The sequence below is a fragment of the Drosophila gunungcola genome (genome assembly GCF_025200985.1).
Source record: "Drosophila gunungcola strain Sukarami chromosome 3L unlocalized genomic scaffold, Dgunungcola_SK_2 000002F, whole genome shotgun sequence".
Lineage (NCBI taxonomy): Eukaryota > Metazoa > Arthropoda > Insecta > Diptera > Drosophilidae > Drosophila > Drosophila gunungcola.
The window spans coordinates 1640015-1659101 of NW_026453178.1; the positions used below are offsets into that span (position 1 = coordinate 1640015).

Here is a 19087-nt window from a genome sequence, read left to right on the forward strand (position 1 = left end):
ACTCATGAAGAACATTTAAACATTGTACGAATTTATTATTATTGCTGATTTACAATTTGAGAGACCAGAAACTATTGCCTAAATCGAATGGTTTGGTTGTGCCTTTTGCTTAATACGTGTTGTCAACTAAGATTTATATATTCCATCTAGAAGACATTGCGGCAAATGGGGCAAGTGGACTTGCTGCTGGTGGTGAACCATTTGTACTAAAGGAAAAAAATACATTTAGACCTGAGAAACATACATATTGGAGTAGTCTTACCAAACAAGGTCCGTGGAATTTCTTCTTGCAGGTTTTGCACGTGAGCTTGGGCAGCTGGCAAGTGTCCTGATGGATGACGGTATAGCAAACATAGCACTCCTCAACGCCCTCGAACTTCTTGTCCAGATTGTTTTTCCACATGGTCAGGCCATCGTAAATGGTGCCATTCTGAAGTGAAATTTTACATTACATTATTACATTTATAGATAGATTTATGTATATTGATTTATAGTAACCATATAAATAAATACCTGATGTGTCAGGAAGATGGTCAGTTGCATTCCCACATTTCGGGAGGAGGCTCGTCCACCGATCTGCTTGCCGCACTCAACTTTTACAGCTCCTAGTGGATAATTGGGGGCCAGGGTTATGACCAGCTCCATGCGGGCCTCATCAATGGCATATACTGCCAGCACTTCGCGGGTGGAGGAGTGAACAGTGACCTAAAAGTAGGAAAAGTTATTAATTATATATATAATTATATATAAGTTAAGTAGTCTTTGCGATTTTAGGATGTAAAGTCAGCCCAGGCTAAAGAATTTAAAGAAAATAAAGTATATATCCTTTCTAGCAGAGATATGGTGACCCTTGAAATCTTCCGCGTCATTGTCATCATCATACTGCTGATCAGCATCACTGTGGTGTTTTCCATGCGCATAGCCTCCCCAGATATGATATAAGGACTCCAAAGATCCACTCTCAGCCACTTACCTGCATGTTCTCGTGCTTCTCCTTGCGATTGGCAATCGCCTTCAGCTCCTCGCTGCAAATCAGCGAACTCACATAGTTGGTGGTGAGGTTGTCCACAAAGTTCTTCTGTCTGGATTGGGTGGTGTTCCACCATCTGCGCACCACAGCCGGCAGCTTGCGTAGCACCTCCGTGTACAGGTGGCAGACATAACGCTCCAGAGTCAAATGACGATCTGTAAAACGAAACACAAATGGATCAGTCTAGGCAAGCCAGGCTGTGTAACTTATTTTTGTTGAAAACACTTTCATAAGTCAAACAATGTTTATATAGAGTAGAGTTCGCTTAGCTCGATCGTCTGCTGTCGTTCAATTTATTAAATAGTTTTTCCGTCAGTTTTTTTGGTTTTCCTAATTAGAAAGTATGGCAAAGCCAGTGAATTTCAAGGACATGCCCTCCGAATTGCCGCAGCCAAAGCGCATTGAACTTGCGGGCGAAAGGGCAACGGTGGCCGAGGCCATTAACTTCCTGAAGACGCAATGCGAAACGCGCAAGGAGCACGTCCCGGAGGATCCCCTTCAGGAGGGACCCACCGTGGCTGACGAGCTCAATGCCCGCCTGGCCATGGTTCATGTGCGGGAGTCGCGTGCCAAACGCATCCGCCGCCTGGTCAAGTATCCCACCAACGAGATCCAGGGATTGTACAGGTAAGCAAGTGTATTTTATCCAATTTTTACTGAAAACATTGGGTACTATATACTTAAAAAAAAATGGTCTACATATATACCTGACTATTGTTTCCAAAATTGTAACTGATGTGAAAACTATTAGAATATATTTGTTGTTATTGCATTTCATTTAAGTTTAATATGGTTTAAATTTAAAATACATTGTTATTTATTGAAGTCTATTCCGAAAATATTCAAATTAAATATTTAATGGGTAATGGGTAAAAACACAAGCTTAAATTACATTTTTAGATATTAAAATATATTCCAAAAATATTCAAATTAATAAATTTAAAAAAAATTCTTTATCTTAATTCTCAAAACTAAATTCTTGCCATTTTTCATAGTTTGAAAATTAAATCCTAATACACATATTAACGCACAGATTCATCTGCGTCTGTCCCCGCTACCATCCTTGCTATGTGCCCTGCCAGCACACGGGCCAGATTATCATCGACCGGGACGTGTTGTCCCGCGAGGAGCACATATGCTTCCTGGCCACGCCAAAGAAGGACTTCTCCTCGCCCCAGTTGGCCAAGCAGGCACACTACTATACCAAGAAGATCTTCGTGAACCAATGTACAGCCCGGGTGGAGCGCCTGGCCGATCCGCATCCGATGCGAGTGAGTGACACCTTCAATTTCTTCAAGGAGTACCTCTCGCCTCGCCACATAGCCGCTCTGGAGAACCACATGAAACCCAAGCCGCCGGTGGAGGTCATGAGCATGGAGAAGGCACTGGAGTATATGGAGGAGGAGATGCGCCAGCGCAGGGCGGCGAAGCGACTCCACAAACGCCGCTGCAAGGGGCTCAAGAAGCGCATCCTGATGCGCCAACGCAAACAGATGCAGAAGATCATCTGCGTCCTCTTCGAGGAAATGAAGGACTTTCTTCTCAACGATCAGTTTATTGTGGACGAAAACTCGCCGCTCTGTAGTGTAATCCTCGAAAGACTTCGGGAGTTTACGGGTGAGCTAACTATTTCAAACAGATGCTTAACAACTAAATTAAATCCTTCACAGATCAAGAGTTCTACACGACTAGTAATTTACGCGAATATCAGCGCATATTGGCCAACAACCTGACCGTTTGGATAAACAAGTTCATATCGAACTTGAACATTTACTTGGCGCCACAACAGATGCCTGTCAAACGGCAGATGATGGCTGAGAACGATCCCGAACAGTTTGTGCCCTTGTCAGATTTCATTTCAGTATCCGATGAACCAGGAGCAGATGAAATGATGGAGGATGTGGAGCAAGGAGGCGCCGAATATGACGATTATGGTTATGGGGAGGACTACTTGACCGACGTTCTTAACAATGACGACATGACGGAGGAAACATTGATTGCTTAGTTGTGTTAGAGCTTACCCTTCAGCTGTGTCCAAGTGAGCTCCTTGTAGACTCCATTGCTGTGCACCTTGGCGCCGTGATTTTTAAGTATGTCCACTGGCATTGCGCGAAAGAGGAAATGTAGAAAATTCTGTAAAGTATGAAACAAATTTGTAGTGCAAGACCCAAATCAAAAGTAAATTTTATGTATTGTTTTCCTACCTCTTCATATTTGTTGTCGTGTAGCCAATTGGTGTAGACAGCTCGCAATGCAACCGGAGATTTGGCGCAGGCATTGATAATGCAGTCCCATAGGAGAAGGTAGCTTAGTGCATCATGTCTGTCTATGGCCTCGAGATCCTCCAGCTCCGTCAGCTTGAAAGTGAACTCGTCCAGGTATTTACGTATCAGGCTATCGTAGCGTGTCAGGTAGTCCTCAAAACGATTGAGAAAGTGCCACTTGGAGATCGAAGTAGTGGTATCCAGACTCTCGCTTTGTTTCTCATTCAATTCAATGTCGTCGGCCACAAAGTGTGGCGTTAACTGGCGAAGGGAGTGAACAGCACTCAATCGCAGCGAGTGCTGGGAATTGTAGAGCTGTTTAAACAGGAAATTGCAGAGGTGGTCCAAACTGATTTTGCTATTCGACTTGCAGAACTGAAAACGTAAATCCATTAGTCAATCAATAATCAATCAAAAGTAAATCTTTATACAATACCGCATAAACAAAACTATAATCCAGCAGTTCTAAAGTTGGTGTTAGACGTTCCAGTAAAGCCTCATAGCAGGCCTGAAATCCTGGCTCCAAAGTAGCCTCGTGAGTTAGTTGATAAAACGACTTGAAGAGCACCACATTGACTTCCTTAGCAAACAAAGAGTCCCATTCATCGATCATATTTTTGAGTAATTCCGTTGAACTCTTTTGTTTCTCGGTGTGAATGAATTCAATCAAGGCGGCAAACAATTGATAAACAGCCGCAACAAAAAGAGAGGTCTGTAATGAAAACCAGAGGTTTATAAATTTTGAAAATTAGTTTTTAAAGAAAACCTACCTTTGGATCACTGAACTGAGCAATGGATTTGGAAACAGATAGCACCCATGAACTGAGACCAATGCGAATGGCATCCCAGTTCTTAATGCCCAGTTCGTAGGGAAACCGTTTCAGAACTTCGGTAAGCAATTTGATAAACTCCACTGTATTTATAACTGATTCGTAGGGTTGCTTGTGTATTTCCCTAAAAAGCATTCAAATTAAATCCAAAACAAAGAATTAAGAAATCTGTATGGTCTTACACATTGTAATGGAGTAAATCCTTTTGGATGGCTTGTCGTTCCCCTATGCTGGTCATAAACTGCACGGCTGATACAATGATATTGCGATCCGTTTGCTCGTTGACCTCGGCCTCGAAATTGTTCAGGAGAAGGGCATGAAAGACGGCTGCCTTAACCCAAATCTCGGGTGGTTCCGTTCTCATAATGGCCGAATTGAGACTGATGGCCTTTTGGGAAAGCTTTGGCAGCAGAAACTGCAAAATAAAAAGGAATTACTTTGGGATCTTTGGATGATTTCAAACCTCCCACCTGTAGTGCCATCACATAGGTCTTGAGTGCTCCCTGCGCCACCAGAGATTCGGAGAGATCCTCGTGCAGCAAAATGCAGGCACTCTCTTCGAAAGCCGCATACTGCGGACAAGAAGTGAAGTAACTCAGAAGGCGAGATCCTATTACGCTGGACTGCTGCACTGCAGCCTGCTGAAGACGCTCCTTGACTATTCCAACCAGATCGCTGCTGTTGCCCATAAAGCTTTGAACCTTCGCCGACAGGATCAGCACTAGTTCCTCCACCGATGATGGCAGCTCCGACACTTCCAGCCAGCACTCTGCGGTGCCTGCCACTCGAATGCACTGCAGCAGTTCAGCAATCAAGGGTTCGTTCCAATTCTTGAGCACATCGGCATTTGGATCACAGTAGTCCTCGGTCAACTCATCTTCAGGATCATTTGTGTTTTGCGGTGGCGGGAATTGATAGACAAGCTTGTGTATGGTGGAAAAGTTAAGGGTGGAACGCTGAAGTAATGGTAATGTTTCATCATTGGACAGGGAAGCGCTTTCGAAGGGAACTCCCGCACTGACAGATCCTTGCAAGGCTTCCAGGAGCACACAGTGGTTCTCGAACTGTTGAACTTTTTCTGGTGTCTTTAGGGGGGATTCCAGAAGAGACGCTATGGTTTCATCTATGCGTTCCAAGCGCTTGCTCTCTTCCTCAATATTTTCCGTGGAGCAAATGACAAACTTGGCCATTGCCTCCGCCATACCATCCAGATTATCCGCTTTGAGTTCAACGGAGTTCGCCAAAGCCTCCACAATTTCCGCACAGCTCTTTAGCATTTCATTATCGATTTCAATGTCCTTACTAGACAGTGCATCCTGCCAGCAGGTGGTGATTTCCCACAGAGTATCCTCCGACAAATAATCCTCGGGCCGATGCTCCAAACTGAATTTGAACAGCTTGAGGAAGATATGATGGCGCACGCGCAACGAAGAATTATCGTTGCTGCAAATCACAGGCATTATCTGGGCAATAAAGCTGCCACACACTTCCACCCTGTCATCGACAACCGGCTGCTCCAGGGGTCCACACATGGCCAGCAGTATTTTATCCACAGTTTCAGCATTGATGAGTATGTCTCCCGAGTCCGTTTGGAAGAAGCACTTGTGCAGCAGGTTCAGCTTCTCCCGATCGTTGTCCACCACAACCTCCTCCGCTATTCGCGCAATCACGCCACAAGTTTCCGGACCACTGAGCATCTGCCTCACGGCGGGCTCTGTGCACAGGGGATACGAAAGCAGTCGGTGGAGAAGTAGGTTCTGCACACGATGTTGTGGGAGCTATGGCGAATTAATACAGTTATAATACATTCCAGCTTTTAAATTTGCTACTTACCTTCATGAGGGCGTTTTCAATGTAACTAAAGCGTGTCTCCGACTCAAGCAGCGGTAGAATCTCAAACACAATCTCCAGCACAGGTTCGCTGGCGTCGTCATTCAGTGGTCCCAGCAGTGAAACAAATTTATCCAGCGCTCCTTTCAGATCTCCGACATCAGTTAAACTCTTGTAGAACACGGCATCGGTGAACATTTTGGTGAGGGTGCGAATCTGTTCAATGTAACGCGAAGATGAACTACCTGTCCCACTACTTTTAGCCTTCTCCAGGCAGATCCTGACCAGCTTCACAACTAACTGTTTCAGTTCCTTTTGAATAAAAGCCGCAGCTTCTAGAGCCTTTTTAACTGGCGTCGTGGGTTCGCTCTTCTCTACCTTAACATCCTGCTCCTCGACAAACTTGACACTGGGTGACTCCAAGCTAGGATTAGCCATGTGCAAATCCTGAACCAAAAGCAAGACATGTGAGAGCAGCTGCTCGTTCACCTCCTCAGCAGCCAGATCATGGGTGACCAGCTCGAAGATGCGTGTCCAGAACTGGTTTAGCAACTTGGCATACAAGCCACCATTGTCCAGCCTATGGTTAATCTGCCGATCCCAGAAGGCTACCAGTGCAGAGCTGTGCTGGAAGAAGATCTTCACATGCGCGCTGTCGCTCTTCAGCAGCCAACTAATGGGGTCCAGTACATTGTTCTGCAGTAAGCTGGTGGCGAATTCCTCCACTTTCTGATCCCGCTCCTTGTTGTTGTTGATCTGCTGCAGCAGAAAACGAAGGCACACGAAATAGGCGTTGTGAATGACAGTACAATCGGACTTGGGCAGCGGGGGATCAAACTTTTCCGTGACAGCCAGTTTCATGTCGTCAAAGAAGCGCTGATAGAACTCATAGATATCCAAATCTTGAAGCGAGGACTGGTGTGATCTTGGACAGAAATGGCAGCAGATTGGGACAGATGGCCTGGGCATTGCGATTGAAACCATTGCGAAGCAAGGACGACAATTTCGGAAGGAGAGCCTTGCGAATGTTGAGCGGAACAAACCTGCAAATTATATTTATTTAAAAAAGGATTGTATATATAGTAGGGGTATATACTCTTACCAATCTTCGTAGTTACTTTGTAGAAGCAAAACACATCCCCAAATGTGAGGAGCCACTACGGGATCAGCATCGTCTATAAATTGGAAACAGAGGGTAGTCAGTTGCGACTTCTGGGGCGAGATTACCTCTAAGAGGGCAACAGATTGCAGGACATGATAGATGCACTCAAACCAAGCGGCCCTAAATCATTAGTGGTTGGTCAAAAGATGAATCATTTTACGAATTTCACAACTTGTTAGATTACTCACTTTATTGGCGGCACTTTGTGCTTGGCAAAGCTCCAGAACTTCTGGTGCGACACCAGGGTCACGAATCCCTCCTTGACCTGGCTGAGCTCCTCCGTCTGTGCCGTTTGCTCCAGAAAGAAGGACAACAACTTAAGGCTGCTGATGACCACGCGTTGGTACTTTTGTTCCGCCTCCTCCGGAGTGAGACTTTTCCCGATCGACAGGGTGGCGGCTGTGTGAAAGGTCAGGTTGCGGGTGGCGTACTCGAGGATCTCCACCTGGCAGTGCAGGCAGACCTCGCGGGTGCGGTTGGCATTGCCCGCAAAGGTGTCTCGGAACGATTGGCTGGCGATGCTGGCCGCAGGAGCATAGGTATCGAAGCGACTGCCCAGCCAAACGGGCACCAGCAACTTGAGGTACGGAGCCATCGCCTTCTTGCACTTGGCCATGAGCAACTGCAGCACCGTCTGTGTCAGTTCCCGGACATTGTGCTCCGGATCGCTGGCCAGATTCAGATAGTACTTGGGCCACAGCGGCAGGATGTTCTTGAGGGCCTCCACGTCCGACTGTTCGATCAGTTCGTGCAGCTCCTGCAGCGCCTTCTTCTTGGTCATGGGGTCTTTCTTCGACAGCTTGCGCAGAATGATCTGCGTTTGGGGGCTGATGGCCGCGTCGAAGCTATCGGGCATTTGTTCGGCACTGGCGAATCCCGGAGCAAATGGAACCAGGCCACCGCCATCCGCCTGCGCCGAGAAGCCCACGAAAATGGGCGTGGAGCTGCCCAGCAGCTCGGCTGTGCGGCTGCTGCTCGAGGGCTAAGTGTGCGGGAGGGCAAAATTCATGGTTAAATACTATATTTTGGCCCAATTACGCCTTACCTTTGCATTATTTTTGGTGCGCGGCGCTTGTTTTGTCTTTCCACCCATTTCTTCTTCTTTCAGTTAGAGGTTACATGTGGCGATTCATCGATGTTACATCGGTGTCATCGATGTTTTCAAAACATCGGTCTTATCGATGATTGGCTGGGCAACAGCAATGTCTTCCCATCTCTACTCTGCTTTCCCTCTGCCGCAGCGCTGCCGCAGCGCTTCCCAATATTCGTCATTTCCTAACATCGATGTAGCAGGTACACAATCGTAATGCCCTCTTTCCAAACTTTCCACTTTACAAATACTAAGTACCAACCAAATTGCAGGGCGAATACTATTTGCAACAGCAAGTTGTAGAGATTCTTTATGGCTTTATAGGTATGAAAAATTCGTTGTTACGGAAATTGGTCGCTGTTGCAGGAAAGTCGCTAGTGTGAATACGCTATTAGCCAAACGTTAGAGATGGAATAACATCGATAGGACCGATATTGTAAAAACATCAGGGTGTCGTCGTTTCTTTCCCACCCCTAATTCAATATTTTGCCGCTCTGCACGTGTTGAATTGTTATTGATTTAGAAAAAACAGCTTTACTTAAAAAATGTCCAAGTTCCTGTCCTACTACAATCTGTTTCCCATACCAGATCCCAAGGAGTTCCTGGGCCTGGCTTCCGACAAGGAGAAGGGCAATGTGGTGACCACACTTGCACGCAATGTGGTTGTCGTTTTGAATGTGAGTTTCGGCCCTAAAATAAGATGATTGTCTTATAAATAATACGTTTCCTTACAGATCAGTACACAAAAGCAGTTGCTCAGTTGGTCCCTGCCGGAGAAGCTATCGTCCAAGGTTATCTACGATCCCAGCAGCCAGAAATATGTGGGCGTCTTTGGTAACCACTCGCTGCGACTTTGGGATGTGGACACCAGTGATGTGGCCAAGTGCAAAAAGCTGAAGGTAAGTGCACCCCAAAGTCCTTTAGTATTAGTTATAACCTTAATTTCCCTTGAAGTTCCAAAAAAGCATTGCCCACCTGGTAGAAACCAGCCAGGAGGCCTTGGTCCTCTACAGCGATGGCGACTGCCAAACCCTATCGCAGGCGTTGACCTCTCGCAAGGATCAGAAGGAGGATACGGCCGAGCAGCTGGCCCTGGTCGCCAGCAAGGTCATCAGCAAACCCAAAGTCTACACCCTGGTCCAGGGCCAACAGGTGCTCACCTACTTCGAGGAAACAAAGGCCACCGGCGAACTACAGCTCATCCGAAATTCCCTGACCACCGCCGAAAGGCGCAAGTACCTCATCAAGCGGGAGGAAGTGCGCCTCACCGGCTACGCCGTCGTGGAAGGCGATGCAGCTCCTCAACTGCTGACTATTTGTAAGTAGTAAAACGAAATAGAACCCTGCAGTCGGTTTATGCCTGATTGAGCTTCAAACAGCTCAGGCACCAAAGTGCCAGTATCCATTGTTGTATCCATTTAAATTCTATCACTTACTTTAAAATGCCTTATTTTCTAGGGTCCGACAAACGCATCTTCATGCTAAATCTGGCGGAGCGTACCGCGGAGCGATCACCCGGACAATTCGTGTCCATGCTGGCCGAGCTGAATGTGGAGAGCAATCTATCTGTGCACGGAGTCTCGCGGAACTTTGCTGCCATCTACGGCGCCAACTACGGACAAGAGGGTGCCTCGCTGTTGGTCTACAACACGCAGTTCAAGGTGGTCAATGCCAAGCAGTACTTCAAGGTGTACCTGGACTTCTCCCGCCTTTGGGCCGGCGACGAGCACATTCTGCTGGCCATGGGTCACAATATAGCCGCCGTGCGGTACCGTATGAACCGTGAAGTGCTGGTGGACATGCTGGGCTCCCAGTTCAGCGACACCCACCTCACGCCCATCGAACTGGATCACATTAACGAGGAGGAGCAGCTAGAGTCGATCATCAAGTTCGGTGGCAGCACAAAGCCCATCAATTATAACTCTGTGAAATCCAAGTTGAATAAGCTGATGCCCACATTGGAGGCCGAAACGGCAGATGGCAGGGCGTTGGCCTACGAGTCTCCAGAGTTTGTGGATCAGGAGATGGACGAAATCGTTAAGCAACATGTCCATGGAGAGACCACAAGCTGCGAGAATGGACTGGAGGATGTGAGTGTCACTCTAATGACGAACTTCTTCGATGCGGGCCCACAGAACACAGCTGTGCAGGCCTTGGTGCGGCAGTTGGAGCGAAGTGGAGCGGGCGAAGAGGAGATTATCGAGAAGATATTGACCCTATTCATTAAGACCGGAAACACAGAGCATGTGCTGATGTGCCTGCGGCGTTACAGCAACATCTCGGAGAGAATGCTGGCCTGGTCTTTGCGTTTTGCTCTAGATAAATGGACGAAAACCCCTGTCATTAATGGCAATGCCAAAGTGGAACCCATGGAGACGAAACAGTCCAAAAAAGAGCTGCTTAATGCAGTGCTAGCCTGCAGTTTTGATGCCAGCGGTATCGAGGGGCATCTGCGCCATCGGCTGGAGCTCTCTCATGTCCAGCACCTGATGAACCACCTGTACGAGCTGGTCAACGATCCCAGAGCCCAGCTAGAGGAACGGCCCAACCGGGATTCCTCGCTGATCCAAACGGAAGTCCAGGCCCTGCAATGGTTTGGCTGCCTTTTGACCTCCCACTTCACCCTGCTGAGCATCTCCAAGGACGAAGCGCTCCTCGAAACGCTTTCCAAGTGGTCCGATCTTCTCTCCTTTTACGAGGATAGCTTATTCGATTTGGCCAATCTGCTGCCGCAGCTATCGAATATTGTGGAAAAGCGCGATATCAAGCCCATTTACTCTACCACGTGGTATGGCATCGAGGAGGTGGTGCTCTACTAGGAAAAAATTAATGACTTTAGAGTTTCCCTTAAGTTTGTTTCATAGTGATTAAGCCAAATAAAACTAGAATTTAGTTGAATGAATAGCAATTTTATTAACATTTTTAACAGGATAAAAGTATTCCGGTAATTTGCCAGGTTATAAAGACTTTTCGGGGACAATATTTTGAGCTTTTAAAGGATAGAATATATTTCATGTACTTGAAAACAAGTGCATGAAATAAAATAATAACAGAAAAGAGCTTTTGTAAAGAAATATTTTATTGAAAAATCAAATATGAACAGAAAAAGCTTTTGAAATATTTCGTATTCTTTTTATTTAAAGGAATTAAGAAACATTTTATTGGAAAACTGAAATAGGATTAATTATCCGTATTCCTTTTTAATTAAGAATTAAAAATCTTTTCTTACTAATTTCTATCACAACATATAAATTGTGAATACTTATATATGAGAAAGACTTCCAAAAATACTTTTTAAATCGTTTCATTGCTTCTTCGGGAAAAATCGTGAAATAAGGTAACTTTTCGACCTAGAGGGTGTTTTCTTGTTCCACACAAATTTTAAAATCGTTTCGGATCGTAAATGTCAGGTAAATTTTTTTTAAATGAAGAAAAGAAACTGCAGCATTTGAACTAAAGTCAAGTGGCACTTGAATAAGACTTAATGTCAAGCTAAGCTGAATTGTCATCTTCGGGGTTTGCCGATTATACGCATGCACTATCCACTTAAAGCCCTTAAAACCACATCAAAGTGACCACAAAGTATCTTGGACATTATCAAAACTGTACCAGCTGCCAGTCCAGATTAAACCGAAAACTTTTCCATCAATTGCTAACAATGCGAGCACATGCGACTGGAGCGTCAAGTCAATCCTTGTCCTCCAACATCAAATGAGTACACATATAAAAACATAACTATGTTATAAGATATTTCGAAAAATTTTGTAAATAAAAAAATTATTAAAATTATCAATTTTAAAGAATCTATATTGTTTGTAAAGATTATTTATTCTAAATATAAAGATAATTAATCTTTGCATACTTGAAGTTTTAGATAGCAAAAATAAATAATAAATTAATCATCTTGGATTTGTCCTATTTTGTATGCAAAAAGAAACATGGTATTTTTGCAGTGTAAACGCGAAGGCCCAGTGACAATCCACTTGGTCCAAGACCGCTGCCTCTTTACCACTTTCTCTGCACCTTTCTTTCGAATCAATCTCGACGCGAACGAACCACTTGAGAGCGATGACCAGCCAAAAAAAAAGAAGCCAAGGGAAATAATGAGCAAGTCAAGATGGGTTTTTTTTTTTTAAATAGCTCCCCTCCACGGTTGATTCACTGGGGTATTTTGATTACGACAACGAGGGTCAGGGGCCACGAATAGCATCGTTTTTTTATGGCACTAGAACTGTGGCTATTCAAATTACCAACGACTTGAAAGCATCGCACTAGGCATGTTTGTTTTTGGTTTTTTTTTTTTTTGTTTTTTTCCTTTTGTTCTTGCAGCATTTCTCCTGATTGTAAGCCGAAGATTTATTACATGCTGGATGGGAGAAGAGGGGTATAAAAACCTGCTTGTAACGTCATAAAATCGAGATAAATTATTTAATTTTCGATTTCCTAAAACCATTAAGCAAAGGCAGACGAGTCCGACGCTTTTAGCTACAGCTACCCCATAACCAAGAGCAAGTTGCCCAGTCATACCAGGAGACACAATCACAATCTGCTGCTGGCCCTTATATAAAGTCTGCATGGGCATATATATAATTATATATATATATATATATATATATATATATATATATATATATATAAGGTTGTCAAATATCTGTCTTCCTTTTTTTTTGCTCTTTATTCAATGCTTTATAAAATGTGTTATAGTGATCGGATTTATTTCAAATAAGCGCCGTTTTGTTCTAGACAGCAACTTCATAATATGCCATTCAAAAACTTTAAAATAGCGCGAATTTCGGCGTTAGTGAACTCCATTTTTACACTTCCATAACTGTTGAACGCAATATTCATAGCAAATACATTTATACATAGCTGCGAAATTCAAAAGACATAAAGGCGGAAGGGAGATATTTGACAATCTGTATATATATATATGTATATATATACCAGAACATAATGATGCTGCCTCTGCTGACCGCTGCATCCATGGCAAAAGACGAAGGACATGGGCACATGGACACACATGCTGGGGATGGGATACATGCATACGCCTACCTGTGCGCAGGTAGCATGGCCACTACAGGTAACCAACTCTTTGGCCCGGCAAACAGTGCCGCAGATACAGATACAGATTGAGCTACGGATACAGATGCGCGTTACTTGTTGCAAACAAACGTTAAGAGATGAGGGACCAAACAGGCTGTCCCTGCCCCTTCCACTGCCATGTTGCTGCCCCATGCTGGGCACCTTCACCACCGGCCACATTTAGCAGCGTCATGATCACCAGGGCCCAGCGAACAGTGAGTAGGGACTTGGGACTAGGGACATGGGACCAGGGACCAGAGAGCATGTACAACCGGACAGAGATTGGTGCGCCTCTGATGGTCCAAGATGCAACTTCGGACAGCATCAGGGCTGCATCTATAAAGAAAATCACAATGACTATGCAGTTTGTATTTGGGATTCCTATTCTTAAGATTTAATCATTATTACTTTTAAAACTTTGATATAAAGAATTCTGGAAATGTTACTTTACAAGTATTGGAATATTGACAGGAATTCTAAAATTCTAAAATTGTGTCCATAAAATTAAAAGTTTGTTGTAAATACTAGTGCCAGGAACTCTGGTGGAATTTGAAAAGGTTAATTTAAAAACAATTATAGACCTTCTTATTCCATTTATTTATTTATTTATTGGGATCTGAAAGTCATTCTTTCTCTTTTATAGAGATTTAAAACAAACAAAAACCACATGGATTCGATTTGAGCACTACGATTAAATCAGCTTAAGCAATAAATTTAAATATGAAATAGAACAAGAACTACATAAATATTAATATATTTTTATTAGTATTCAAAACAAAACCAGTAGAGGCTGGCAAAACAAGCTTTCTTAAAGTTTATGGTGTTTTTTGGTGGTAAAATAATGTAAATAAAATAAATATTTTAATATTTAATAATTTAATAGAGTTATTTTAAAATTATAAGAAGTTATCATGCTTAGAACAACAAGTATCTTCGCTCTAGAATTTTCTAGAAAAACTCCTAAGTCCCTGTTCTAAAATCACCTGTGATTTGCGCCCATCCCTGGGCCAATTGCAGCTGCCTGTAAGCCGAACCGAGTGACTTGCCACTTGGCTCTTGGCATCCTTTGTCCCTTCCTTTGAAATGTTACTCATTTTGGTTATTTTTTTCTTACCCTTTTTACCCACACACAGACAGTCACACACGCTTCACTTATATACTGATGCAACATCTTAAGAGTTGGGCCCACTCTTTCCTTTCTTATTCCCCTTTTTTTATTTTTATTTTCCTTTTTCTGTATTTTTTTGATTTTTTTTTGAAACGACAAACCGGCCGGCATTATTTTTAGAATTTTTCAGTCAAACTTGTTACCAAGCTGGGGCGAAACTGGCTTCAAGGCAGCAACAAAAACAGCAGCGACAGCAGCAGCAGCAGCAGCCAGCAAAAATGCAATGATCTTGTTCCCATTCCACGTCTTTTGTCTCCCTCCCTTTGAATAACCAAAAGGTGACTTTGTCTCAGTCCCTCGGCCTTTTTTTTTTTTTTTAACCATATAGCCATATAGCTGGGGCATGGGTATGGTTATGGCTATCTTTGTATCTGTGACTCCACATTGTTACTGTTCTCTGTTCTCTGACTTTTTAATGCCCGAAAACCCGAATGCTGCTCGAAAATTGTATCGATCTTGGCCATTTGCCGGTTCGGGTTCCAGCCAGCCAGCCAACCAGCCAGCTAGCCAGCCACCTTTTGTGTTCTGTTTTTGGCCCGTACGCTTTGCTCTTTCACGGCAGCAGCATCATCATGATCTCGGTGATCATTATAATGCCGATGCCGATGCCAATGCCGATGATGCCGAACAGGGGGGTACAGTTTCGCTCCGAACTGAAAAGTTATCATTTTGATTCTCTCTTTTTTTTTTTTTTGTCAGAGGTTGCTTTGGTGGTTTGGTGGCTTTTGCCGCGAAGTCGCTTTCTTTTGGTTACCGGCTCAGATTTGGATTCGAGTTCAGGCATTGGTTAATTTAGTTTTATTTTATTTTTATTTTTATTTGTATTTTATTTTCATTTCATTAATTTGAGTTTTGGTTTTAATTGAACGTCGTTCTTGTTCTCGTTCTCGTTCTCGTTCTTGTTCGACTCCCCAATCAGATTATTGACTCTTTTCGGGTCTCCATTCGTTTTGGACATGGTATATATCTCTGTGTGTAGGAGATTATTCAAATTGGGTATAGACAGTAGAGGCCTTTGTCTGGGCCCAAACATGTTTGGTTTAATGAGTTTTATTAGTTCTGGCTCCGGCTGAATAGAGTTTTTCGAACGGAGAGGGTAAATATGGTTTAGGTTTAGGCCATTGGCTATGCCAATGCCTATAGAGTGTGTTATGGTGTTGGAGGGGGGTAAATGGCTGCCACCCCAGGGGCTTGGCTCCGCTAGTTGGAGCAACTGGTTTCCATTGGATTATGCTTATTAACCTGGTCATTTGGAGACCACGGACAATGGCCAATGGCCGGGTCTTTGAATTGTGAAATGATCTGGAAATCGATAGAGCCCCGAAGTGAATGGATTCTATGGTTTTCATGCTGGGGTAACTTTTTTGAGCTCTTAAGGAATTACAATATATATATAAGACTAGCAGCTTCTATTGAATATTTGTTTGTAATTAAATTAAAACAGACAGAATAATAATGTTAATTTTTGAATTGTTTTGAACCCATCAGAATCAGCGCCTATTCCGTAAATGCTTATAATAAAATTAAAAACAGACTATCAAACCAAAATTTTATTATTAAATTTGCATTTAATTGAATTAAGTAAAGTCTGAAATATATATTTAAAAATTTAAGAATGAATATCTTTTAATTGAATTAATATAAAATTGCCTTTATTAAACATTCCCTTATTTTATTTAATGTTTCCAAGTGTACAAGCATAGTTCAGATCCCATCTAATACTGTTAATTTTAAAATTATTTTGCGCAATTAATTACCCATCCGCCGATAAGATCTCTGACAAACTGTCGTCCGAAATGTTGGGGCCCAGAACCTCACACTTTCCCACAATGGCCGCGACAGAAAGGCAAACAAATCTTTTGACATATTTATATATCCATAACTGTGTGCGCAAAAAAGTCAAATATTTTCTCTGCACGTTCCCAGCGGCGGAGGCAGAAAAAGGCGGTAAATGAGCAAACCCCAACTCATCTCACGTTTGCTTGGCAGGCAGACAAATCGGGAGGTCGCAACGTTGGCAAACAATGCAAATTTTTAAACCGAATAACCAGCGAGATGCAAGTGAAAGAGGCAGAGAAAGACAGAGTGAGAGGAAGAGACAGAGAGAGAGAGAGAGGGACTTTGCCGCGTCATAATGTCAATAGGTTATGACCAAGTTCGTTGCCTAAGTCTTTCGTTTTGTGAACGCTAGTCAGCCGAAAAAGCCCCTAATCACTTCATCATCTTTTCCAGCGAAATTATCCGAGCGGTGGGCGAAATGTGAATAAAGCTGATAAATGTGTGTCAGCCTCCGAATCTGTGGGGGCACTCGAGTCGCTGGCTTTCTAAACAAATTGCTAACCATATCCGCCAACAAAAAACGACATTTCAATCTGTGACTCATTGCTTGCTTTGCTTATTTCTATACAATTCCTTGCCTGATTGCTTGCGGTTTTGCTTGTCTACGATTTAAAATTCCTGGGCCTACCGATTAGTATGGCCTCCCCCGAAAAAGTTCCCAAAAAAACAAAAAAAAAAAAAAAAACGAAACTCAAGCAATTTGATCTTTAAATTTAAGCACGTTTAAATCAAAAGAGCAACGGACACAACTACACATGGATATATCTCTCGTTTAAAAGCCAAAAGCCTTGCGTGCCTGGGCCTTGTACATGAAATACATATAGCTTTACTATATATATATTCCTATACATAGTCTTCAATCCCACACAGACAACAACAACAACAAAGAGTTTGAGGCCCCAACAGCAAAAAGCCAACGCCAGCAACAAAAACCACACGGATGACTTTATGAAATTGGAAAGGCGGCAGCGTTGCGTTCACCACTCTACACCCCCCTCCCCACCTCACCCCCCTTCGGCTCAGGCAACTCACCTCCTTCACTTGGCCATTATGTACTTTAAATTTAAATTCAATTGACTTCTTTTATGATGGCAAACGGGCGTCGTCGTCGGCCACGCCAAAACAAAAAAAAAAAAAAAAAAGAAGTACAAGAAGAAATCAAGAAAAAATAAAATTAAGCAAGGAGAAAAAACCGAAAAACGTGCCAAGGGAACTGCTCACGTAGCGATCGAAAGGGGAGCTACCGCTTCGTCTTTTCTTCTGGAACAGTGGGGCAAACCCTGGATCGAGCTACGCCCCTGACTTTTGCCATTTGCCTGGCAACTTTAACGGCCATTTCTTTGCTGTTCGCTGTTGCTGTTGTTGTTGTTGCTGCTGCTGATGTTGCTGTTGTTGTCGCTGCCACGCAGCAGCAGTACACTACGAAAAATTGTATTGAACTTGGTGTTGTTTCAAAAGGAAATCGACTTTTTTATATGCTTAAAATGATAATACGAAATTTCTTATATTTATAATAATTAATTGTCGATAGTAAACTTGTTAACTTGTTAAATAATTATTTAATATTTATTATAATTATTTATCATTCAACTTTTTACAAAATAGTATTAGTGTGCTCATCAAAAACTTTTATAGGGAGCTTAAATAAAGTAATGGTTATAAACAGCTTTAGCAAGGGATTGTTTTGATTTCGCTATTAAACTAATACTAAGACATTATATATTGAAATGAGAAAGCATACTCTTGCAATAAATATATTTATTTTAATGTTGAAAATTAGGACAAAAACAACAACTTTTTCCCTGTGTAGCAGCAACATTGCCAGGCAAAGCAATCGTCGTCGGCCTACCTTGGTAACGTATTTTTTTTTGTCGTCGCTGTTGTTTTTCTGCCAGTTTGATCTTTGCCATAAAAGTGATTTTTTTATTCTTAGCTGGTTGTTGCGTGGCCATTGCGCTACAGTTGATTGCGTGCTGTACGTGGGTTCTCGGGAGAAGTTGTTTGAAATGGGTAGGCTTAGGCTTGTCATTGACACAAGTGAGGATTTGCCAAGAACGAGGGATGATCTGACGATTCGGGATCTTTCCTCAGGTGCATTTCATGCACTGAATGGAGATTACCTTGCTGGAATTACATATTATGGGGACTTAATAATATCCTACAGCAGATGTTACACAGGATTCTTAGAATACAAGTATGGATTTTCTTAAAAAAACTTAAAAAAAAGATTTCATAAGAAAATTGTTCGAAATCTGTGCAAGAACGAAATCTGTCAGTACCTAAAAACATTTTACTTTTGTATTACAACTATTAAATATTTCTTTATTTGGAAATGAATGATGTTAGCATACAACGTTTTCGATCTGCTAAGTAAAGCATCAGTAATTTATGCATAACGTTATTTTTATGACAATAGTTAAACTTAATTTATGTTTAAATTATTTTTATCCCATGCCCACCAGGTCATATCATCCACAAATGGATCCCTTTGCGGTATTCATATCTTAGATCAGCTGTTAATTTTCACACTCCTCTTTATAGAGGAGCAAGATGCTCGGCTAAGTCAGATGCGCAACTTTCGGCCGACCTCTTAACTCTTGATCAAGTTTCTCTTGATATTTGCGGGCTTCTTTCATTTTATTTTTGGGTTTTTTGTCGTGTTTTTTACTTTTTGTGGCTTTTTCGCGCTATATTTATGTACTCTTTTTTTATGTTTTTTTGGCAAAAGTCAACTTACCAGACAACAAATTTGCCGAAGACAAACAAAAAACACGACCAGAAATCGACCACTT

At 42.8% G+C, this 19087-nt stretch overlaps 3 protein-coding genes across 3 annotated transcripts; 2 read left to right on the forward strand and 1 right to left on the reverse strand.

Annotated features, from left to right (window-relative positions):
* Positions 1 to 14: 14 nt before the first annotated feature.
* Positions 15 to 8267, reverse strand: LOC128258012 (E3 ubiquitin-protein ligase listerin). The gene is given in 15 exon segments (XM_052989402.1): positions 15 to 206; positions 263 to 430; positions 514 to 705; positions 974 to 1185; positions 3052 to 3163; positions 3235 to 3669; positions 3731 to 4006; positions 4065 to 4248; positions 4307 to 4539; positions 4595 to 5902; positions 5958 to 6872; positions 6874 to 6997; positions 7057 to 7236; positions 7305 to 8098; positions 8162 to 8267. Coding segments are annotated over 15 exon segments (5241 nt in total). The 5' UTR covers positions 8210 to 8267; the 3' UTR covers positions 15 to 146.
* Positions 1228 to 3231, forward strand: LOC128258015 (uncharacterized). Its single transcript, XM_052989404.1, has 3 exons — positions 1228 to 1657; positions 2064 to 2647; positions 2701 to 3231. The coding sequence occupies exons 1-3, from the start codon at positions 1374 to 1376 to the stop codon at positions 3033 to 3035; spliced, it is 1203 nt and encodes a 400-aa protein (XP_052845364.1). The 5' UTR covers positions 1228 to 1373; the 3' UTR covers positions 3036 to 3231.
* A 403-nt stretch (positions 8268 to 8670) lies between the features above and the next one.
* On the forward strand, positions 8671 to 11108 carry LOC128257582 (uncharacterized). The gene is made up of 4 exons (XM_052988649.1): positions 8671 to 8883; positions 8941 to 9105; positions 9161 to 9524; positions 9665 to 11108. Exons 1-4 carry the CDS (start codon positions 8752 to 8754, stop codon positions 11023 to 11025), a joined length of 2022 nt encoding a protein of 673 aa, XP_052844609.1. The 5' UTR covers positions 8671 to 8751; the 3' UTR covers positions 11026 to 11108.
* Positions 11109 to 19087: the final 7979 nt, after the last annotated feature.